General features: G+C 45.8%; 1 protein-coding gene across 1 annotated transcript in view; it reads left to right on the forward strand.

The window, feature by feature from the left end:
• Nucleotides 1-25168, forward strand: part of CADPS (calcium dependent secretion activator) — a 203395-nt gene that overhangs the window by 156500 nt on the left and 21727 nt on the right. The window contains exons 20-25 of the mRNA XM_035546629.2: nucleotides 847-988; nucleotides 10634-10789; nucleotides 13689-13836; nucleotides 18922-18996; nucleotides 20061-20144; nucleotides 24302-24334. Coding sequence (XP_035402522.1) covers nucleotides 847-988; nucleotides 10634-10789; nucleotides 13689-13836; nucleotides 18922-18996; nucleotides 20061-20144; nucleotides 24302-24334 — 638 coding nt within the window. The remainder of the gene's footprint in view (nucleotides 1-846; nucleotides 989-10633; nucleotides 10790-13688; nucleotides 13837-18921; nucleotides 18997-20060; nucleotides 20145-24301; nucleotides 24335-25168) is intronic.

The raw sequence follows: 25168 nt of genomic DNA on the forward strand, positions 1-25168 counted from the left end.
ACACACAGACACCCCTTAAATCAAATGCCCCAGCCGAAGGTGAGAAGTTGAACTTTTATCTTGCTTCATCTTCTCAAGTCTCTTGGTAATGGCTGCCTGACAAGCAGGGAATTTTGTACCCTATCTCACTGTCATTAAATGTGTGTGTTGTTTTATATGTGTGTACTGCATTTATTTAGCATGGAGTAAACCAGTCCCTGCTTTAAAAGACTTTACTGAAGGGAGGAAAAGATTCAAATTAAAGTAAATGAGAGCAAGAGTAATTCAGAAGCCTAGTGCTTTGTGAAATAAGGCTCTTCTCCAAAGCACACATGGGCTCACACCTTCAAAACCCTTGGGGACTTGGCACTCCCCAGGGTGGTGTGACTGCTGCCGGGGAGCTGGTGGCTGAGCTGGCTCTGTCCTTCACTAACGTCCTCAGCCAAGGGCCCGACCAGCTTTCTGTCACCACATAAAAAAGCGGGACTCATCCTCCGAGAGCAATTTCCAGTGTCATGGTAGTGAGTAACTGAATAAGAAACGATCCTCCTACCTGCCAAAGTCCTAATGTTTGCCATGCTGTATTTCTTACACCCATTTTATTCACAGGAAGTAATAATGTATTTGTAAACTGTAAGTTTGACATTAATGGAACAGAAGATTCATTGTTTGTTTATTTGTTTTGATTAAGAAGCCATTCCTGTCTTTGTCATGAGCATCAGTGCCTGATGCCAGCTCCTGTTTTGTTCTCGGAGTTTCTTTCTGTGCGTTGACAAATTCATTGTGTAATGAAGTGCCACACTGTGGTTTGTTACAGAGCTTTTAGTAACAGTAGTTTCTTACTATACTTTTATTTATCTATTCTAGATAATTTGTGCAATGGAAAATTCCACAAACACCTCCAAGACCTGTTTGCTCCACTTGTTGTTAGATATGTCGATCTGATGGAGTCCTCAATTGCACAGTCAATTCACAGGGGCTTTGAGCGGGAGTCATGGGAGCCAGTAAAGTAAGGAAACCTCCTTTGATACAATCGGAATTTGGGTGCAAATGGATCGAGATTCATGCAGAGATGAATTAGCAAACGTTAGATTGGACGTGCAGAAAGTGCTTTATATTTTCTAGTTGAATGCTAAAAATAGGCCTGATCTCTTCAGGGTTTTCAAGTTAATGAAGGAAATGGTATTTGCTTTTTGAAATGCATTGCTGCCTCAGTTCAAACCGTGTGCCTTTGGACATGGAAGCGTGAAAATGTGAAAACCTTCTTAGCTGGCATGGCTTTTTGGATCCCATCCTAAAAGGCCTTCCCCGATGCTGCTTTTGAACTCAAACAGCTCCTTTTCAAAACAAAACCCTTGCTTTACTGCGTTCAGTCCAGCCCTGTAACCTGAGTGAGTCATTGATGTATTTATTCTTCCCCGTACTCATTTTTTCCCACCCACCCCGTGGAAGGATAGCACATCATCCCCACGGCTGGTGGCTGTGGGCTGTGTCCCCGGGCAGCCCAGAGGGGTCCCAGCCCTGACCGGCTCACGGAGATGCAGAAGGGACCGGCCCAGCGGGGACATGGTGACCCAACAGGCCGCCAGCATGCAGAAACCTGAGTGAGACCTAGGGAAGGTGATTGAAACAGAATCAGGTATAGATGTGGAGGTCTAGGGGTTGGCCAGCGAGAAATAAGGAGTCTGAGAGAAACCCAAACTGAACCCAAGAGCTAGTGAATGGTGAAACCATGACATTTGCTTTAGATTGCTGTTGTTATTTGACAGGTTTTGAAGCACTGCTGAACCCTGCTGTGCTTGCTGTAAAAGCCCAAGTCGGTTCCTGTGAAGGAAAAGAACTGACTTTTCCTTCTAATAAAGGACTTAAAAGAGAAGGGTTGACTCTGTGCAAGCACCGTGAGCCTGACAGTGCCTCAGACCAGGGATTTTGACCGGATGACTTCTACAGAGACTATTTTCCCTGCTTTTTTTCTTATTCTCTAAGCAAAGTTAAGTGGCACTGCACTCCAAGGTTGCTGTGTAAAAGAACGTGTGGTCTTTCAGGGCTTTTCACACCAAATATGTTCAATTTACAAGGAAAAGAGAATTTGTTCAGCAGCCAGCCTCCCATATGCAACCTGGAATCTGATTACCCAGGTTTTCTCCTTTCTTTCTTGTGCATCCGCAGCATCCATGAGGATTCTGCCTGCCAAATCGCAGGCCTTTTCTTGACACCTGAGCATCCCCTCTGTTCTGAGTGGGGTTAAGTGGCTGGCGTTCAGGAGTCTCTCTCACTTTCCATTTGCTGTCTTTGGTCTGCAGGCTAACAGGATTAAAAATCCTAAAAAATCTTGTTTCAAATAAGCAGATGTGACCCAGAAAACATAGAAGAAATAGATCTTTCGAGTAGGAGAATGCCATTTTTACAGCCACTCCTTCAAGCAGAATTGCACTTCGAAGTTAGCATTAACTTGAGTTTCAGAGCTCTGCTTTAGCAACGAATCTGTTTGTATTTCCTTGTTGTTATGAAACAGAGGCAGTGAACTCAGTGCAACTGCCTACCTCAGTTGGGCAGTCAATAATCAATTCATTCTGATTTATCTTTTTTCAGAATCTGATATTATTTTGGCATTCATTGACTTTCGTGGCATAACTATAGATGTACATGAGTACTTGGCTGTGGTACTTGCCTGTAAAAATGCCTTGTTTCTGGGTATGCCAAAACCTATCATTTTCAAGTTATCTTTGATACTTTCTACGTCTTTTCTTAGTTATCTTGTAGTGTCTTTGCCCTTTGGGGAGCTTCAGTTGCAGAACACTTTGAGCATCACAGATTCAAGCGAAAGCCCGGGGTGGGTTATGATTAGATGATTAGATGTCGTACAGACCCAAGAATTTACAAAATTTGTTCCAGCAGGAAAGTGGGTGCTTTTCACAAGAAGCTTGTGTCCATCTGGTGAAAAGATGCACTCTGGGTTTTTTTTCACTAGTCGGTATTTTGTTCTTGTGTCTCGCACACAGAAGTGCGAGTTGCAAATGCTGGCTTCACTTGATCAGACCCAGCACAGGGAGGTACCGGCGAATGCACAGAGGGTGGCACATGCTGTGTGAAGGAGAAGAGGGGAGTCGTTCATATGACGGTGTTGATGCACTGTTCAGAACTAAATGTTAAGGCGTCTTCATCTTTTGCCGCCTGGGCAGACCACCTGCTATTCTTTGGCTGATCTACAGTGAACTTGCAGAAAAACTCAGGTCAGAGGCGTATTCGGTTTGATCTGCCCTCCTGTATCTAATTCCTTCTTCCCCTACATGTCTGACTGCAGCACAGTTGAGTTTTTAGGCCATTGATCCTCAAATATCTTGGACCAACCAATTCCTATCCAAGTCACGGCCTTCTGCAGGCTCTCCAGCAGGGCTTTTCTGGAACTGGACACACTGCAGCATGTGGCTCCAGGGCTTTCCTCTGCTTTGAAGAAAGGCCCTCAGCTTGGCCCGAAAAGGCAGATCGTCGTGGATGTCTGTTCCACTGAGCCTGCTGCTGTCCCGCTGTGGATCATTACAGTCAACTGCAAGAAGGAAGAAGTCTCATTATCTCCTGTAAAGCAGGAAATTATTCCACAGTACAGAGTCTTTTGAAAGGGTTTCTCTGCACTCATGCTTGCAATCAAGGCTGAAATACGTAGCCCTCCATAACCTGACCAGATGGCAGTTTGCAAGCATGTATTTCTTCTATTTTCATTGCTAAATACTCTGCACCTTATGCTACGAGGAGTTAGGTATAGAAATCGCGAACAGTGAGGGAGATACTGTTAAGTATTGAAAACATGGGGGAAAAAGCACCGAGGTAATGTGCTCATGAGGGCTCTGTAAGCTGCCTCTGCAGAGCTGCTGAATTTGCAGGGGGTCCTTGCCCTATCGCTAGAGCAGCTGGTGTGCTCGCATGAATCCACGCCGAGAAGCGTGGAACACTTGTCCCTCGCACAGTCATCCAAGTACGGAGGCTACAGAGCAGGTCTGTTCTCTGGTGAGTTGAGAGGTCTTGGAAAAGTAGGGTTGTGCAATGGGTGGTGTGTTGTGTTTTTTTTTTTTCATGCTAGCTTCTCAGAGAACGCTGATTTATCTCGCAGCCAGCAGACACGTACGTGTGTGTGTGCGTCTCTCTGTGTGTGTCTGTGTTGAAAGATCTTTCTGAGCAAATGCTAAAGCCGGTGCAGCAACAACCAGTTTCAATTGCTTGACTAGGAAGTTACTCACTGACCTATGGCTGTCTCCACCACACTGTAGTCCTGGCTTTAACATCGATTGATTGCTCACTAACCCTTTGCAAACTATTTATAAATGTATCATTCATTTAAGATGTAAGAAATTGAACAGTGTGATTATATTAACCACTTGAAGAGGTTGCACTGCTATAAAATGCCAGTGAAAAACGTTTCCCCTTACAAGAAGCACTGCTGTAGTGAACATGAGTATTTTTGTTACTATTCTGGGTGTCAGTCAGAGGAAGAACACAGATTTGACTGCCTACTTCACTATCAAGCTCTCTGCTTCCCATCGAGGCTTTTGTGAAAAGATTTGCTCTCGAGCATTTGTTCAGCCTAGGCAGTAAGGTAGCGAGCATTTCTAGTGATGGAAGAGACAGGCGTCTGCCTCTCCCATCAGTAAATCATCTCAGGGATCACGTAGGAACCAAGCACTTCAGTACAGACAAGGCTCTCGGTTAGCTCTGTCCTGAAACCGGAGACTCCCCAGTAAAAACACGGTGATTTTTCTGCCCTCCTTCCCGTACTGGGGCAACTCTGACCAGTACCACGGTACAGCGTGAGCATTGGGATGTTGCCAGTCTGCTTGCACAGAGGATTTCGTAGCAGGCAGTACAGGTGAGAGCCACTTGCATCGCCAACAGACACAAATGGGGGGGAATGAGAAGAAACCAAGAAACCAAGCAGTACAGCTCCAGAGCGTGCGTCTTTTATCAAACGTATCAGGAGCCAGTCCCAAAGCTTCTTAAATCAGACAGCCCTCATCTTGTTGATCCAAATGCCCACATTCCCTGCCTGATGGCTGAGGTTATATTTAGCCGTCTATATTAAATAGGCACGGCTGGCTTTTAGAAACAGTTTCTCATCTTGGACCTGTAGTTTTTATGGTCTGAGCAACTGCAGGCTGGAACATTTGTTGGTAATATTAATCATTTTTTACAGGTCTCATTGCAACTGTTAGTCAGATAATTAGATCAGTTGAACCTGCAAAACTGTGCATGTCAATTCAGGAGAATATTTTTAAAATTAGTTACTGTATGTTAACATATTATACTCCATTATTTTGCTGTTTTGTTTTCTTTTAAGAGTACTAACTTATTCTTGCAACATATCCTTGCATCAGCAAAATAATGTGTTGTATAAAAGAAATATGTTTCCGTGTGAATATAGTATACTGTTTACTCTAGAAGTCATATTTTATTAATACAGTGTTTTTATTAATATAACACTGTCACTTCTTGAATTTTAATATTAAAACCAAAGGTCCTCTGATTTATGTATTTACCATCTGGCTAAGTTATTTAAGTTGCTTTTCCTTATACATTTATATGTTGTCCACCTCTTGCTATTTCTTTATTTATTCCATATCAGTATTTAACCACATGCACTGCCATTTCTGAAGATTTAACACTCTCTCAATCACTGTGGAGTCTGTGTCTCATTCAGTAATCATATCATCTTAATAGGCAGACACCGTATGAATGGAAACAATGGATGGCTTTGTTACATTAGTAAATTCTCCTATCTCCTTGCTGCCTAACAAAGACAACAAGCAGATAAAGTGAAGTCAAATCTACTAAGAGGCATAGAAACAAAAGAAAACAAGAACATACATTTTTTTCACTAGAAAAAGTATATAGATTTTTTTTTCCCCACACATGGGATTTTATTCACGAAGAGAGAATGAGGTTCCAAGTCCCAGTCTATTCCCTAAGAGTTGCCACCAATGACAAACAGCTCTTGTAGAGATGGAGTCCATATCTTCTATTGCATTAGGAAACACTTATTCAGTATAGCCAGCTCAATTCCATTACTTTGGATTTTTTATACATAAAACTTATAGTAAGAAATGCAGCTCAAAATATGACTCAAGAAAGCTGCTAAAATTTTAACATTCCTTGAAAGACAAAATGTGTAATTTGATAGTTCTCCAAGAGTCCTGATAAAGCTGCCTGTACAGCACCTTCTAATTGCATCCAGGGGAATGGGGGAGACCTTTTAAGGTGGCATCTTCTGGTACGGTCACCAGGACCAGGGAAGTTTGAACGCTGAAGCTGAGTCCTTGCACATCAACAGAGAAGCTTCCAGGAACTTCAGCAGTACAGGATGATGCTGAAATCCTGAAGTCTTGATTCTGTTTTTGCTAAGCCTAAATAATAATCCGGTAAAGATGGTGTTTTGAAAACTTCAAGCATGTGGTGTTGCTACACCGCACATTGTTTCAGGAGAAACAGTATTTTGGATTAAATTAATACACTAGCCCATTTTTAAGAGATCTCTTTCTGCATAACAGTTGCATATCCGAACATGTTTATTAACGTCTTGATGCACAAGTATACCTGCTTCATAAATTAATCTTTGAATATCTTAATCACTCCACGGCCCATTTCCAGCTAAGCAACATTCATATACCAGTCCTGGATTTACTAAATGCAACTCATTCACTGCACATATGTAGACCTGGGACACGTTTTGTCTTCATACAGAAACGCAAGGGTAGGCTTAGGGCACGAGTCTTCATTTAGGAAGAACCCAGTAGCTGATCCAGATTAGCACACTTTTATTATTTGTACAGCACAAGATAAACGGAGTTTTGGGAGTAAAATCCTGACTCCATTGAATTTGGTGGCAAATACTGTTGAGGACTTGAGCAGAGCTAGAATTTCAACCCATGTGTATTATTTTGAGTCCTGATTCCAAGAAAAGCTCCCTGACTTTTCCAGTAGCTGGCTTAGCTTAGCGATTTCATGTATCCCTCCAACCTGAGTATGCTGAACCGAGACTCGCTTCCTTGTGAGGTAGATTTTTCCAAGCAAAGGCTGCTCTCTGCACTTTGAAATGGTATCAGGACTTGAAGGTTAACTTATTTTGTGTGGGTGTTTGAGTACTCTGCTAATTTGCTACTTTGTGATTCTTCTTCTTTCATTCTGTTTTTTTTTTTAAGTAACTTGCTTTTTATTGCAGACTGCAAAACAGTACACTTAAGCTTCCATACCATGCTTCTTTCTGAAATGTTTTGCTTTAGTTTTTTAACTGTTGTCGTGCTGTGAACTCTGCAGATTTGTTTATGAGTGTCATGTGCTTCTGCTACATCTGCATTGTCACTGTTATGGTATTTTTTCTTTCTGTCTGTTTCTTCCACAGGAGTTTAACAAGTAATCTGCCCAATGTGAATCTACCAAATGTGAATCTCCCTAAAGTACCAAATCTACCAGTTAACATCCCGCTAGGCATCCCACAAATGCCTAGCTTTTCTGCACCGTCATGGATGGCTGCTATTTATGATTCTGAGTGTGTATTCAGTTCAAATTAGATCTCATTTAAATTTAAAGTCATCTTGGCATGGATATGTATTGTTTGTTTCTGTATTATATAAAACTTTAAAGAGTGGTACAGTTAATTAGACATTTTCTGAATGAGACACTAGTGAATTTCTGGCATGTGCATTTTGAGGGTGTCTTGTATAAATCTCAAAAAATTTTCTTTCTCCCACTGAGAATTTGAGCAAGCATATTGCTTTACAAAATAGCCGTCACCAACAGGACACGGTCTGGCCAACATACGAACCACAGCGTTTAATGTGAGCTGATGTGTCTCAGCAAAGAGTTCTGTCCAAAAGAGAAGATGAACCAATTTCAATGCCAGTCAACCAATTTCTGTGGACCAGATGTAGATCTAAAAGTAAATTTTCTTTAATGCAAGCTCCACATTCCTCAGATAATAATTTTGTCTTGATTTTTTTGATCCAGTTTAACACAGAGAAACACCCTGCAAGGATTCTTATTCAGGTTGTGGGAGGCCCATTTGAAACTCCACATCCATCTTTACAGCCTGGGTAATCCCATGACCAGCTAAAGAAAGATCTTTTCAGCATGAGCTTTTGATTGTGGCTGGAGAAATCAGACACTGTGTCAGCACAGTCACTCTGTAGGAGCCTCGGGCTCTTATCTCATGCTCCCCGTGTGAGACCAAGGTGTGTGCTCAGGAGGGTGGAACTGCACATCCCCGGCTGAGCACACATCAGACAGCTTCAGCTCTTTGAGCAGATTTCCCCTACAAGTCCCAGCCACCAAGCAATGCAGAGAGAGGTACAGGTGGCTAAATACCAAATCTGCATTGGAGACAGCTGGTCTCACAAGATGTCCTAGCATAGGACCTGAGATCTTCCCAGTTCCCCTGGGCCATTTAGGCTTATGCTGTTCTGGGATGGTCTCAGCCAGTTCTGCACATTTGTGTTGCTTTTTCCCTACCGTCTCCTCTCTCCTAAAAGATAAAACTGAAGAAGCCTCCCACATTTTTTTTCTCCCCATCATTGTTACTGAAACACCCTCGATTACATCTACACCTGGGGTCCACCAAAATGCCTCTGCCATGCACAGGCTTTATTGCAGAGCAATGGTTATGAACCACAAGTAAAGCAAACACCGATATTTAATTTTTTATTAGAGTTTTTAAACTCTTTAAATATTATCATGGTCATTTATGTTTCAAAGCTATACAACTCATATTCATGCTAAGATAGCTATATTAAAGGCTAGATTAGGCAGTTGCCTGTAAAGAGTACTTGAAAGTTTTAATCTTTTTCTCTGTGCATGCTTTGTGGTATTACCCTTGAAAAGATAAGAATCATGTCATGACAGAAAATTGGATAATCCCTCTGAAAACCTGAACGTAAATGGTGTATTGCAAGCTGCCTGGTGATTAGAGTTAAGTGCAGTGCTCACAAGCAAAATATTAACAGTGCAACTTGGAAGTAAATCTAATATATTGTTTACTCGCCCGAAGCCCTAATCAAAAGTGAGAAAAAGACCAAAAATAATAATTCTGAAATTTTGAAACCAAATGGGTGTCATAATGTTGCTGTAGTAAATACCAATTACTGTATTTGCACGTATTTAATTATTTCAGACATAAATTCTTGCATTTCTAAAACTGGGTCTAGACTGTTAAAGCTTACTTATACCCAAGCACAGGTTTGAATCAGGAGAAGCTACAAACTGGTGGTTAGAGCAGCACTGGAGACTTCTGCCAGCTTGTCCCCTGGTCAGAGGAAATGCCTGATTCTTTATCTTTTCACTTTCCTGGTTTCCTTTTCCTCACCCTTCCCCTCCATCGAGGACGTGTTACCTGTCGCTTAGTGTCAGATTCGTTTTTCTTACAATGGAGATGACCCATCCTTGATATCGTCCTCCCCGTTGGCACAGGACCCGCAGGGCCCCTGGCATGTTGGGGACATGGTTTTCACCTCGCAGTAGCCCACGTGTATGCATTTAGCTCCGGTCTCCTCTAGCATTAACTCAATGCAGCTGGCATCTGTCGCAATAGAAACACCCTCCCTCACCTGTTTCTATAGATGATGTCGGCACAAGTGGTAATGCATGGTGTGTTAAATATCTTCTAAATTACCGTGTTAGCATTAGTGGTACGCGAGGAGGGGGTTGGAACTCTTGAAGCTCCCTTGGTAATTGTTCTGAAAAAAAAAAAGCGAGGGAGAAGGAGAGAGGGAGAGAAAAGGGTTATGAATGCATAAATTTCTCTGCACAAGCAGAGCACAATCGAGTTCTGTATTTTTATTCCGTCAGTGGAGGTTTGGGATATAATTATACTGTGAAAAGAGCCGGTGTAGCTACACACTGCAGGACCAAAGACTTCCATCTGGGCAAGGGTGTGGGTTCGAGAACGCAAGCTTTGGAGAGAAATTCAGAGTTTTGTGACAGACCAAAGAAGTTGCAAAATAAATTTTTTGAAAAATGGAAATCTGTCATCCTCTAGATGCCTTCGCAAGAGGCAGATCTGTGGAAAGGTGCAGCAGTCAATCCAGCCAGAAGGTCTGGATGTGAGATGCCCAGTGCCCTTAGCTCAATTGACTTACCCCCATTTTTTTCCAGCTGTTCAAGAGCTAACGCGTGTCCTCGCTCACCACTTGTTAGCACTGTCCCTTCCCTGGAACCGGGGCCTCGGCGGGAGGGACAAGGCCACCTAAAGATACAATTCGGAAGGGGGAGAATTGCATGAAACCAAATCTTAATAACTGCATACATTCCAGTATGGTAGTTATTACCGATCGAGGATTTTCTACCACGATTCCTGGCCTTAATTTTTAATAACCACATACGTTAATGTGGTTATTAACTAAGGCTGATTTTTACCATACACACGTTCTTCCTGTTAATATGTGTAACTCATAATGTTGTCTTACTCATCTGGTCTGGAGAGTTTCGTGGGTTATGACAGCAAGGTAGATTAGGCAACTGTATGGTAAAACTCAAAATCCTGATGGTGGAGATTGCCAGCGTTGTCCTGTGTATGAAACTACTGTCTGCTCCACACTTGTTGCAGGAATGGTCTCCACATCAGGTGGCAAAGAGTCTGATGCCACTTATGACTTTTGTTCTCATTCTGCCTTGCCAGCAATGGATCAGGCACCTCGGAAGATCTGTTCTGGAAACTGGACGCCCTACAGACTTTCATTCGGGATTTGCACTGGCCTGAGGAGGAGTTTGGGAAACACTTGGAGCAGCGCTTGAAGCTTATGGCAAGTGACATGATCGAGTCCTGCGTGAAGAGGTACGTGTGCGCGCGAGTGAGGCAGGAGCTCACCGGGGGCAGCATCTGTCTCTGTCTCGGTATCAGTGCTGTGCTTTGCCTTTCAGCATCACTCCCACCGTTATTTATTCGTGGCCCCAGCTCAGCACAGGCTGGGTGGAGGGACACCTTCTTGCTGTGAACTGTGGGCTCCCCAAACAAGGGTTTGTCTGTTGAGACTCTGGGGAGTGCCTATTCACAATAAGGCAATAAATCACCCACTATTTTGAGCTTTATGGACTGTTGACTTATTGTTCATGCTGCACCTGAGGTCGAATCTCTGTAAAATCAGTTTCTTGTCAGCGAGGCCAAGAGCTGAAGGCACAGCCCCAAGGCAGATCCCAGCAAGCACCCAGAAAACACAGATCCAGGAAAAAAATAAACAAGCAAAAAAGCGATTCCAAAAAGGTCGATAGTGTAGCTTGGCACACAGGCTTCACATCTGCTGTTGAAAAAGAAAAGGCACCGTATCATCACAGCATACTCACCTGCAGATCTCACAAAAGAGAGAGGTTTCTTTAAAAACTTGCAAACATACAGGCAGCCGTCACTTTGAAAACAAAATGTTACGGTTAAATTGTCAAACTTCCCACAGCAATTTATGTTCATTTGGTGTCAGAGCTGTTCAGGCAGGAGGAAGAAATGAACTTTGCATTCCATCGTGCAAAAATTAATAGACAAAGAGACAGACCAAAGGAAAAATGAGTGCCAAATACAGCTGGTACATGCTAATAATAGCCGCAATGTGCGATGTGGCTGTTCTGTACCGCAGTTGCCTGGCCGCTCTGCAAGCGCGAGCTGGGATTTGTTGTTCGCACGTCCTCGCAGGCTGGATATTCAACGTCACTGCACGAGGAGGCACGTTCGGTCCCTGAGATGGAGGCAGCAGGCTCGCCTGCTGGCAGCGGGCAGCTCGAGGCTTGCTCTCGCACCCTTTTGAAGTAAAACCCTGGGCACTAGAAATACAATGAAATGGCCGTAATGTCCTTGGCTGGCACGGCAGCTGAGCTCCAGTTGCCAGGCCATTCTTTAAAAACAAACGCAGTGCTGTAAGCTGCAAATGCTCCAGGTGAGGCAGTGCAGGGATCCTCCCACAGCAGTGTAGGCACTGGTTTGCAATCTGAAGTGATCGGTGGAGTTCTTGGGCTCTGCTCCTCCGTGCTTTGCCTCCACCAGCCTCACTGAAGGCCAGCAGTGTGCTCAGTGGAGCTCTGCTCTCCACTGTGCCCCCAACACCACCAGCAAAATACTGATTTTTCTTTTTTTAAACACTTGAAACTGGACACCTTTGCTGCACCTGCAGTGCAGTTGTAGCTGCGATGATCTGCAGAAATAAGACTGGGTTAGGTTGGCTGAGATAATGGGGAAAAATAAGCCATTTTCCAGGTACATCTGAAGAAGGGTTTTTGTGCCTGAAAGCTGGCTTTTTTTCCCAACTGCTCCAACCTTTCTACAAATATATTGCCCCCTACAAAAACCTGGCCTAGCTTGCGATGGTGTGACTATATATAATGGTTCTGAGCATAAGTAAGTAGGAACATGCTCATCTCTGCGAGGAGATGGAAAATCCCAGTCACTTTTGGTCCTTTCAGTAATTATCAAGATTCTAGTCCCCGAGTCCAGGCTAAATCTGGCACTGGTAATTAAATCAGTTCAAATGCCACTGCTGATGTAAACCAATATGCTGCTTTCCCTATTTATATCACCTGCAAACAGGGCCTGGCTAAGGTTTCTTTAGCAATTTCAGTTTGACACAACATTTTTCTTCGCGTCTGTCTCTGAACTGTTGAATGCCATGGAGGAGCCACCCCGCCTTCCACACTTGGTTGTATTTCGGGGCTGTCAGGAAAGCAGCCCTTGCAAGGCAGGCCTGTTCTGCTAATACATCCAGGCAGGAGGACCTCTGCACCAGCCCGGATCTGAGCCCAAGAACAGGAGTTTCACATTTGTAAATTAGTTTCCATTTGCATAACCCTTGGGGGATCTTTCAAGATCAAAGTTATTCCTGAGCTGCAGCTGATATTATTTGTTATTTCTAAATTGAAGCTCCTATGTTAATTTGTTGGCGGGTTCTGTCGGATATGATAATTGTTCTGTGCTAGGTTAGGTTAGTGAAGTACCTCAGGAATCTGCAGAGGGGCTCAAGAGAAAGGCAAGGTGGTGCCCACTGATCTGCAAGGCTTCCCAACGCTAGAGTTCCGAACATCTCGGTATTTTAAAATGCGACACGGGATCACGTTCTGTAGCCTTTGCTCCAAAAAAGTTCTGTGTGGGCTCGTGCAACGTGTGTGTTCATCCATGCACGACTGGCCGTGTGCACATGGTGCAGATGTATTGTGGGGAGTGTGTGCGCCTTGGACAAACACTCCTGTGAGCTTACGAGACAATCAGAAAGTTTTGGCAAGCAAAGAAAGTCGTGTAGACCTAAACCCACAATGATCTGGCAGCGTCCTTTCAGTCGAGCAATGAAGGAGTTCCTGGCTTTTGTAGTGGATATTATGGAGTAATAGGAGCTTCTTTGAACTCACCAGCCTTGCTGTTTGCCTGTGGTTACAAATCAGCTAATGCAACCAAATTATAGGTGTACATTGACACTGCTGTTTGCAACATCATCACACTGTTTATCAAGCACGAGAAAGTCATAGTTTCTCTGAAACCGTTGCACACTTTATAAATAGTGTGTATTCTGGGGAGCGCGTTTCTTTTTAAACTGGGAAATCATTTTTAGTAAGAGCACGTTTGTAACAATTGTACTGGAACGCTCCCAGTAGCACTCAGCTTTCTGTTTTGTTGAACTCTTCGAAGCCGTGTGTTTCACATTATTATTAGCTTCAGTATTTTAAAAAGTAACTGAAGCATCTTTTTCTACTTCCCTTAACAGAACCAGGATTGCGTTTGAAGTAAAACTGCAAAAAACCAGCCGATCAACAGATTTCCGAGTCCCTCAATCAATATGCACCATGTTTAATGTCATGGTAGATGCCAAAGCTCAGTCAACAAAGCTTTGCAGCATGGAAATGGGCCAAGAGGTAAAAATGCAGGTTCTTCCTTTCACAGCTTTTAAAGGCAATGTAATGAAATTTCCTATCTTGCTCTGTGCTAAGTTAAGAGGCATGTTAGCACTTGTGGATTTAGCCTTCCATATAGAGTGTGCAGATGAATATGCAGGGTGTTGCTCTCAAACAAACCCGATGAATATGAACATTCAGAATCCCAGCCACTTAGGAGTGATTTTTTGCAAGGGCTGTGGTGTGCATAAGGTACCTCTAAAGCTTGCTTGATGTGTGCTGCCCATATATATTAAGTCATTAACCGCATTTTGGAGCCAGGTGTAGGCAACAGACTTCTTGTATATGACTGTTTTCTGGAGACAAGCATGCGGAAAACAGAAGTGCCAAGTTGTTGCTGAGATTCTTGTAAGGAAAACAAAAGACTTAGAAAAGTAGATTGAAATTTGACTTCCTCGAATATGGGCTAAAATCAGCAAGCCTGATGATCCTGGCTTTCCAGGTTCTTAATGACTCAAGTTTCCACACAACAAACCTGTTTTAATTAACCACTGCTGTAGTTTTTCTTCTGAAGCCATAGCTGCAGGTTGAAGTTTCTGTGAATTAGAAAGACATGCTAAATTGGATTTGATTAAATGCATCATAATGATCATTTTGTTATAGTGGCTCAAAGCCAAATTAAATATTCATAAACCAGTCTAGAATAAATTCACAAATACTGTCTGCCTCTCCTATCCTGCTGCTTGTCAGCATTTCCTAGGTAAGCCCTCTCATACAACTTCGAGTGGTCAGGTTTTACAGTCAGCCCTTGCAAGTTACTTGTTTTCTTTAGCTATTTACGGTGGCGTTTTGGAGATCAAACCAACTCCAGTATTGTGACAGAGCAAGCTTGTTGCATTCAGAAAATGACCAGGTTAAGTATTAGGATGGCAGGAGGCTGATGTTAGCTCTATCTGTAAATCGTGTGCCCAGGCACTTGCTGCATCTTCCCATGCTAACGTGTGGTGCTCGGTGGTTGCCACGGCTTCCTCCAAATTCTGAGCATCGGTCACCGTGCACGTTGGGCCATAGTTGGGTGGCGAGTACGAGGAGAGCGGGCAGCAGCACGGGCACATCTCAGTTGTGCCAGGGCCGAGTGCTCGTCTCTGCAGATCTGCCTGGGCTGCTTCCAGGAGGTGTTTGGTACAGCAGCCCTGAGCGAGCGCAGCTCCCGTGGCAAGCAGCACTTGCTGGGGTACGAGGATTTTAACAGATAGCTGAACTAATAGAGCTGCAAAGCAGATGTAAATTATCAGTGCATAAGTTACCGTTTAGGGCTGCAGCATTTTATACACCCTCCCTTTTTCTTTTCTTCCTTTTAATGAGTGTTCCTACCTCCCCCTCTGTTCGCTCATGCTATGAGATGCTCGGGCTGGGGGTCGTGGTAAAGGAGCAGAGCTCTCCCTATGCACAGGACAGAATGCCACCCCAACTCTTCCAGTCCCGGTGCAAATGATGGCACAGATCGACAGCAGATAGATGAGAGACGGGGTTGTGAGGGAGGGCTGGAAGGCAGGGATGCTCCTCATTGCCAGGAGCCCCATCAGAGCTGCAGCCACCAGCCCGTGTCCCCAGGGCTGCTGCACACCTTGCACCCCTTCACCCAGCACCATCCGCAGCTACGCTCCCTCGAGGCAAGGTCCCTTTGCAGAGAGTTCAAAAGCAGCAAAAAGGGCTAAAATTGTCCGCGGCGCCGTTCCCACGTCACAGTTTGCCCAGACCGTGCCGAGGATGACATTTTGATGGGAAACAAGCCTCTGATTTTTCTCACTGTCAGGGCTGTACGTGGGCAAAGACAAACTTGGCGCACCATCTGACCTCGCTCCCGGGGACTCCCTCCCACCCCGTGGCCTTTCTCCGAAGCCTACCTTCGGCTACACGCACTTCAACAGACACTTGAATGCATTTTGAGAGCAGTACCCTGTGAAACAAACACCCATCATTTCATTTCCATTTCGTTGTCTCTAAAGGCAGCTGTTAAAACATTTGGTAAACATACTTTACCATCTTAAATATTTATTTTTCCTCTGAATTTTTAATACATCTAAGGGGATAAATGTATGTATTAAATGTTTCTCAGTTGGTCTAGTATGTTTCTATTTAATATCTAAGGTCAGATGGTCCTTAGAGAAATACAACGTACACACAATCTGTTACATGACAAGGCAAGATACTCATCACATAAAGTCAAGTTGAATCATTGTAGTGCACTGATTAGGGATTGTAATAATCGAGCTAATAGAAAGCTGCGATGAACTCCACCAGCAGTGGTTGCTGCGCCGAGCGAAGCAAAGCGGCTCCGCGATCTTTAACCCCAGGCGTTTTCCGAGGCGACGCAGAGGGAGCTGCTAGAACCACTAGTTTCGGAGCCAGCCAGCTCTGAACGCCTCCCTGGGCACCATTTTTCATCCCGCTGTCCTCCCGGCCCTGTCCTGGCAGGGACTGCTTTTTCCCAGGGCGAGGAGCCGGGGCTGCCCGGGCCATACCCTGCAGGGTCCCCAGCCCCGGGGCTGCCCCGGGGTCTTTGCACCCTGGTGGGAAGGTGCGGTCAGAGCCCTGCAGACACCAGTGTGGTGCTTGCACAGGGCCTCTCCTGCTCTCAGAGATGCCTGCTTATTCCATCAGTGCTCTTATTTGCTTTTTAAACTAGCTTTTAATTGAAAACGCATTGGTGAAGGCGTTTCGCGCTCTGTTTTGCATGTACCTAGCTATTTTTGAGTTAAAATTCATGATTTACCCAATGTAAAAACCCCAGTTAGCAATGCCCACTAATGAAATAAGCATGTCTTTTGGAGTAAAATATGAAACTTGATATTGAATTGGGGGAATTTTGCTCTGAATTTGATAAATCATCCTTTACAATGGGCAACCATCTCCAAAAGCGCGTGCGCTGCCAGCCCGCCCTGGCTGTGCAGCTGCCTCACAGCCCTCTCCCACGCCTCCTGCGTTTCTCTGCTCCATCCCAGAGCCCCAGCAGCCCCTCAGCTGCCCTGCTCTTCTCTTCCTCTCCTCCTTGCCTTCCCAGTCTTCCTGCCCGCTGCCTCCTTCCCAGGAAAGGGAATTAGCCAAGTCCAAGGTCTCCCACGTGCAGAGCAAGTAAAACCTCGTGGGAAAGACAACCCCAATGCGTGCATCTCCTTCATCATCTTCCTTAGGAGGTCCTGGCCGTGTGTGCTGAGAACGTCGGCAGCTCCCCCCATATCCAGCTGTTACCCGTCCCTTTCACCCCGGAGCCACATTTCCAGCTGGGCCAGGTCAATCCTGGAAGCTGATGAGGCCTAACCCTACATTAAAGAGCTCAGTCACAGATAACTGCGCTTGCTGCAAGGTGCTCGCGTATGTCTGGACCTGCAGAGCAGGACACTGAAAGGGGATCTCCAAAAGCAAACATTGTTGGTTTGCATGCCCGGCCAGAGGGACTCCTGTCCTGCCCCGTGGGGACGTGGGGGCAGCACCGCATGCCCCTGCCTTGCTGCAGGACCCACGTGGCTCCTTCCCCTTCGGAGTAAGAGAAAGCCTCAGGGGACTGCCAGCAGGTAGCCAACATCCTGCCCCTTCCCCGTGTTCCTTGCTGCACATACTACGGGCAGCCAGCTCTGACGTGACAGTGAGAGGAGGTTTTGATCATGTTTCATTTCCCCCTGCGTATTGTTTCTGTGCGTGATGCTGTTATCATAGCCACAGTTAAAAGGTCCCCCCTTTTCTTTAAGATTTTGTTTTATTTATTGTTTATCTTCATATTTTCTTTTTCCTGTCTTTCGCACTTTCCTCTTTATTTCTGTCCCCAATCATCTGAAAAGTTTGCTAAAGAGTGGGTAAGTGTGTCCGACTTTTTTTTCTTTGTTCCAAATTCCTGTGTTAATGTGTTGTTGTCATAGGAAAAAAAAAGAAACCAGAGAGCAGCTCAGACTGCTGATCAGACACTGAGACCAACGTCTAGCATTTGTAAAGCCCTCGCAGTCTTCGTTCCCAAAGTCTGATTAGTATTTAAAGCAGATTTGTCTCTTTCAATGTGATTTGATGTTAACATTTTAAAACAATATTAATGCCAAGTGGTAATGAATATAGTGACTAGCACCAGTGCTTGAAATGTTTGACTGAAAAATCAAATGTTTTGTGTTGGAAAGCAGTCATAATCAGTATTTTCTCAGTCCATTGAAAATAAGAATATACTGTATGTTTTCACTAATTAAATCTTGTATTGGAAACAGGTCTTTTCTAAATTAGTGGAAGACTGTATTTTAGTACCTATTCTAGCCATATTGCAGCTGATTGCATCAGAGCTCCCAAGCTTAGGGAGGTTTGGCATGTGCAGAGATTGGGTTGCAGACAGAAGCAATGCTGCTGCTGCAGGCAGCGGCGGCGGTGAGAGGTGCTGAGCGCGTGCCGTGGTGCCTGCTAACGTGCAGGGCTCGGGGCTGTGCTGGCTGCCATCTTCTGCACGAGGAAAAAGACCGATCCAAGTCTGCTGGGTTTCTTTAAAATATATTTTATAGTCACTGAGCAAAGCGTTTGAACACGTGCTTAATTTTAACCGTGTGCCCGCTGAACCCGATGCGTAACCCACCTTTGGGTGCTCTGCTGAAGCACACTGGAAGTGCCGAGCACCTTCCCCAGGGGTTCAGCCCACTGCAAACTCCCCCGGTGCAGAAAATGCTCTCTGCTCCCTTTCTGAGGGCTGGGTGTTTTGCGGTGCCCTAGGCAAGGGATGGGGAAGCACAAGGACTTGAGGATCTTTAGCATCCTGGGGCTTGCTCTCAGACGTGGCAAAAGCCTCCCCTCCGATGTGTGGCTGTGGCTCCTGGAGCTGCAGCCATGCAGAAGAGGGGCAGGGTTTGCCCATGCTCCGCCAACTGATGGAGGATTCTCCCGAATTCGAGGTTTCTCCTGTGAGTGTAAGTAATCTCCAGCCCCTGTGGTGGAGCACACGGTAACGAGCTGCGTAATTCTTCAGATTAATACTACTGCATATCGTAGTTTGCCAAGAGAAGAGGCTGACAACCGTAGAGCTCTCGCCTGAGATCAATGCTAATATTTTCCTCCGCCTCTCCTTTTATTTTTCTTTAGCACCAGTACCATTCAAAAATAGATGAACTAATTGAGGAAACCGTCAAAGAAATGATAACACTCCTAGTGGCAAAGGTAACCTTCAGCTTCAGGTGAAGTGATTCACTGTTAACATTGCTTTTTAATACGTGCGTTTCCATTAAAATGTGACACATTAAGATGTTGAATTGGCTTCTCGTTTCTCACAGGAAAGATCATACATCTCCCCGTTCTTTCATGGTGACTCTTTGATGATTAGGAACTGCATGCTATGCAGTACGCTGTTAGCAGGATTGACATACTGGGCCAGAAGTGGTTCTGAGGAATGGGGTTTATGTTTGTGGGGTACAGCCCCGTGGCCAGCATCACCCCGCTGCAGTGGGGTGGCACTACAAAGCACGGCTGTGTAGACGTTGGGGTGTCGCTCAGAGGTGGTCACCCCTCCTACGCCGAAGGTTGTGCGGACAAAATAGCTTGTCTTGCTCAAAATCACCATATGCTCGTCTTAAGAAATTAATTTAGAGGCGACAGTAGTGGGAAGTACATTCCCAAATGTCAGGTTTAATTGTTTGGAGATTGTTGTTTTTTTGTTTTTTTTTGTTTTTTTTTAATCAGACTCAGCTCCTCTAGTTCAGCTGCCAGCATTTCCCAAGGGGTGTTGTGTAGGTCTGGTGTGTTGTGCTAACACACGGGGAACCGGGAGGTAGGGAGAAGGATGGTGGGGTGTTTTTTCCTATAGTTTCAAACTTTCTGAGAACAAGTCATCCCTATTATACAGTGGAGACCTTTAAACATACTCTGCCAACATATGCCAGATTCTTCTGCAAGAATACCCAGCTAGCTGCGTGTTTGACACTGCGTGCTGGAGCAAGGACCACCGGCTTCCCCCACTGGAGGGGCCGTGCTGGCTTCCACACCCGCTGCACCCACCTCCCGTCCCCAGCATCACCCCAGACACCAAGGGGTGACTCTCACCCAGCAAGCACTGCGCCCCACAGCACCCAAAAGGCAACACTCCTTTCTCCCCGCTCCCCAGCCTGCTGGGTGCATGTTGTCCCTTCCTCTGGCAATGCCGAGAGCTCCACTTCCTGAAGCCAAGCCTGATTTTTATACCCTTGTTCAATTACTAAAAATAATTGCAGTGTTTTTTGTGTTTGTAGTTTGTCACCATTTTGGAAGGAGTCTTGGCCAAACTGTCTAGATACGATGAAGGAACTTTGTTTTCTTCTTTCCTGTCATTTACTGTAAGTACAGACCATATCTTCCTTTCTTTGTTTTCTTTTCTTTTTTTTTTCCTGAGTTATGATCTCCTGCTCTCTCAGGACTAGAGAAGCTACATAATAATAATAATTCTGCCATTCTATGATATTTGATTTTGATTTGATTTCTATGACACTGTAACCCCCACACAAATAGGTAAACATCCTGCTTACAGATACACGGTACTTAGACACCCAAGAAGCATAGGCTGTCATCCTGTAGCACGGGGTAAAGCTGTGGTCAGTCATCATTCGGGTTGGTGGAGTTTATTCTGTTGAGGAAGCATATGAAGCTGAAGAAGAACCACTGCACTGCAAATCCAATTCCCATAGTTTAGCAATCTGAGCTGTATTCCAGAAAATATTTCTGACAGTTTCTTAGGACAAACACGCAGCAGCTGATTTCCAGAGGCCTTCTGAAAATGCATGCCCCAGAATTTACCAGAGCACCTGTTTGCAGGCCCGACTTCTCTCATCTGGGCTCACAAAGAGGTGTGCAACCAAATGCACGTGTCTGGGGTTGCTCGGAAAGTTGCATTAAAAAACTCGTTGACTGGCCTGGCCTCACACGTGCAGCCTTGTCGTGTGCTCAGTCATTCAGAGACCAGGCAGGAGGCAGAAGGCTCTGCTCTGCAAGCTCGAAAGGCTTTCCAAAATCCCTGTCAGGAGTACTCATACCTCCTTGCAGTTGTTTGCTGTTTGCTGCTCTTGGCCCCTTTCTGATGGGTTTGAGGCAGTTTTGTAGCATCCTTTTGGAAGCAGGGGTGGTGAAGATAGACGTCGGAAGACTTTCTAGCCGAGGCAACAAACTTTGCGCACAGGCTCTGGCTGCGTCCCTGCTCTGCCATGGGTGCTGGGTTCCAGCTAAGCACCCCAAATGCTCAGCTGTGCTGGAGGCACTTTGCTCCTGGAGCAGGAGGCAGGGGAGGGATCCCACACACAGCCCCACCACACACAGCCCCACGGCACAGCCCCTCTGCAGCATAACCCCAGCATTGCCGCCTGGGGGTTTGGGGCAGGCCTCGGGGTGGCTGCCTTCCCTCGCTTCGGTGCCACGGGGGGTTAGGAGGTGTTCGAGTGCTAGCAGCAGGGGATGTGGAGGCGGCAGCTTTTCAGGCATTGGAAATACCAGCATCAGCCCGGGCAGGCAGTGATGTGCAGCCCTTCCTTCTCGGTGAAGCCAAGCTGTTCCTCGGCTGCTGCTGCACTGCTCCCACCGCGCCCTGCTGTGTACACGGCCCCGTGCCGCTCCCTTCGATTGCCAACCTCGTGTCCGTGCTCAGGCTCTGAGCACCCCTGAGGAGACAGCACATGGGTGCATGGGGGTCACTCATCCTCCCTCTGCGGGGATGGTATTTACCACATTTTCCTGCTTGGGTGAGCTTTAGGATGCCCTGCCCTCTCATCACAGTTCTGATCCCTCACCCCTGCAAAAGGCCGTGGCGCACTGCAGAGGAGCAGGGCTGCTGCCTGCCAGGCAAGAGACGTCTCTCTCTTGGTCCCTGTGTTTGCTGGGAGGGCAGCTGGGATGCACTGGGCAGGAGGAAGCTGAGGAACAGCCCCAAACCGTTCAGTGCCGGGCTTAGAAAGCCTCTGCTGAGCAGCACCGTTCCCTGCGGGAGTAATGCGACTCGCTGTGTTTAGTCTTTGCAGCGATAAATAGAGAAATTCTCTCTTGTTACAGCATGCTTGCACCACCTCCCACGTTTTCCCTGTCTGAACAAATACAACAAAGTGTTATGGTCCAAGCCTCCGAGAGCTAGAAAGCATTAGTCTCCCACCCCCTTCTACCGACTTCTTTCATCGCATGTTTTCCAGGCTCTCGGCAAGTGACATGTAATCGGGGGTCTTGTGACAGACAGTTTTATCACCTAGTAGGCTATCCTCATTTCCAATTCTTGCCTCGAAATTCAAGATAAAATTAATGCATCTGTTGTCCTAATAAATTCTCACTAGCCACTTCTCCTTGCAGAGCACTTTGGGAGGAAAATACCCTTCTAAATTTGGCCAGACTTTTTTTTTTTTTTCTGTTTGTTGCTACATTTAAGTGCATCTCAGCAGCAGCAGCCCAGGCCCTGGATGGGTGTCTGCATGTGAAGCTCCACTGAGTCACAGGAATGACAGCTGCTAAAATTCCCTTTAATCTGGATGGCCTCTGTAGGCGGAGAATTACACCTACGGTAATTAAAACTAAAGACTGCATATTACCCGAGGGAGACAGAAGTAAAAGATCTTATTTTTGTTCTGCACGAAATTTGTATGGTAAACTGAGACGTTTCATGGCAAAGTCACATAATTTGTGAAAAACGGCAGCCTAGCAAAAATCACACAACATCCGGCAGTTTGGAAATTTCACTGAATGTAGCCAAATCTGAGTTTAAAGAAAAACAAGTAATTATTCTGATTAAAGGGGAGTGGGCAGGAGAAGAAGCTCAGTTTTTTTGTGGGTGGAGGGGGGGAAGAGATGGCAGGAAGTTGCCTGAGTTATTCTTGTTGCCTGTTGGCTTAGGGGAAGAAGAGGCAGTGGCACCGAGCTGGACCCAAGAGCTCTCAGGTTCCTGGTTTCCTCTGCAGGAGCTGGGCAAGTGAGGGTCCAGCCGTGGTGTTTCACACGCTGATGCTTGAGGATGCCTGCTGTGGGCTGTGTGGCTTGCCCCGATCGTGGTCCAAGACTTGAGGTGCTGAGGCTGCAGAGCTTCAGTGCTCTCAGTGCTCTCCGGGAGGGAAAGAGCTCGTTCCTTTGGGGGCAGTGGGTGCAGAGCTGGCACCGCTGGCTGGGCTCCTTCATGCAGGGAGGACGGGGCTGCTCTGCTCCCGCTTTGCAGGAGCAAGGACAGCACTTCGCTGCCCGGCGAGGAGTTGCGAGGATAAATGCATCGCCAGGGCAAGGCATCCAGCCAGCTGGGCACGGGGGTACCAGGAAGCAAGATGAGCACCGCTTCTTTGCGGGGAGCCAAGGCTCGGCATCGATTTTGCCATTTGCTTCATAAACGCGTGGCTGGGGACCTGCCCTGTCCCCCTCTGGCCCCTTGTGCCCACAGGCAGCACCACGCCGCCCTCCTGCCCTCCCCTCTGCTCCTCCAGCCCGGGCGCTGCGAACACTCGCAGCGTTCACCTCGGCAATTACCACCAGTCTGGTCTTTTGTATCGCCTCATTGTGCTTAATTATGCACCCCCCACACACACCATATGAGTACTTCCACCCACTCTCACATTCTGTCTCACACATACATTCATTCTCTCATTCGGGACACATAATTTATTCATCCCAAGATGCAACTGTGTGCGTGTTATATTTAGGCTGTTTTAATGGTAGCTTTAGAAATATTTAAAAGCAGGTGAGCTTTTACACCCAAACAAAGATGGCCGGCAACGCTTACCCTAATTAAAAGCAGAAGCGTTGTGGAAAATCCCAGCCGTACACTTTCTAGACACGGTGCCTTATGCTGCAGTGGTAAAAGGGTCTCTCTGGCCAGCTGGGAGCTGCTCAGTTGGAAAAGTTGGACCTGGCGGCAGGGCCGCCTGCCTCCGTGCCAGGCAGCGGGCTCTGCCCCAGGGCAAAGCAGAGACCAAGTAAGTTCGGGGCCTTACGGGCTTGTGAGGACACACGGTGTGCTGCGTCCGCCCCCTGGTACCCTCCCGAAAATAACATCTTTAAGCTGGGATGAGCACAGGTGCCCTGAGCCCATCACCGGTGCCACCCCTCAAAGGGAAGCGTGGTCCTCAGGGTGCTTGGTGGGGCCGTCCCCACGGGCCTTGGCCTGTGGCTCCCCAGGGGACAGACACGGGCTGCCTGGACGACACGTGGCGTTAGGTGGGGAAGGAGGCCTCCGAAGCAAGTAGCGATGTCTCCTGACGAACCCCGTCTTCCCCCGCTCGCTTAAGGAGAAGAGGGAGAAGCGCAACTCCCACACTATCATCTGTTGCTATTAGAGCCTGAGCAGCAGCGAAGTTACCTCTCCAAAACAACAACAAAAATACCACCCTTGCCTATTCTTTTAGATGCTTACTTTTTGTCGCCCTTTTTCCCCCACTCAGCATTACATTGCCCTGAGTCCGGGTGCAGAAGCTACTGCTGATGTTTAAAGAAAAAGCCTGAAAGTGTACTGATGGTGGAAACTCTGTTCTTGTTCCTTTTACAGGTGAAGGCTGCTTCTAAATACGTGGATGTACCCGTAAGCTCAATTTAAACAACTTCTGTCATAGTAATTTGCTTCGTGGTTTGTTTTATGGCATGTGTAGCAACCCACATTATGCATTAACAGCCAAGATTGAACCGTGGGCCCTCGCACTTCTAACATTTGAACTGGAAAGAATGTCTCCATGACGCTAATAATCAGCACTTACCCTCTTACGGGGACCTATGAGGCTCTTAAGGCAATAATTTGCAGATGGTGTCAAAAAAAGTACCACATTTATGCAATTGGCTTGAATCACATCAAAAAAAAAAAAAAAAAAAAAAAGCAGGAGCAGTTCATTCTGTTAATTCTTCATTTGGACTTGTACAAATACAGAATAATTTCCAAACAAAAAGGTCCAGACATGTTAGAACTGAGCCAACACACATCTAACACATTAGCTAATCTATTTTATTTTTGTTCTTCTAATTGTTGGTTTATTTTACTCTTTCAGAAAAATGACTTTTTCATTACTTTCGGGAAATGGCGATGAGTTAGCAACATGTGTTTGGGAAATTGTTAATGAAATTTTTTCCCCTTTTTTTCTCTAATTGGTATAGGAAAATTGTACATCGTCTCCTCTAATTAGACCTTGATTCACAGAGAAAAGAGCCCTTAATGTCCTTAGACAGAGCACTTAACTTGCCAGAAATTTACAGTTAAATGGAGTTGAAATGTAATATGTGAGTGTTGGATGGAATAAGGAGTTACTGTTACATTTACAGGCAGAGAGGCAATTACAAATAAATTACAAATAAAAAAGAATAGTCCTTAATATCCCACACCGAATCCCGCATTCAGATAGTCAGGGCAGTGTAAATCGAGAGTAAC

This window comes from Cygnus atratus, chromosome 10 (genome assembly GCF_013377495.2).
Source record: "Cygnus atratus isolate AKBS03 ecotype Queensland, Australia chromosome 10, CAtr_DNAZoo_HiC_assembly, whole genome shotgun sequence".
Classification (NCBI taxonomy): Eukaryota; Metazoa; Chordata; class Aves; order Anseriformes; family Anatidae; genus Cygnus; species Cygnus atratus.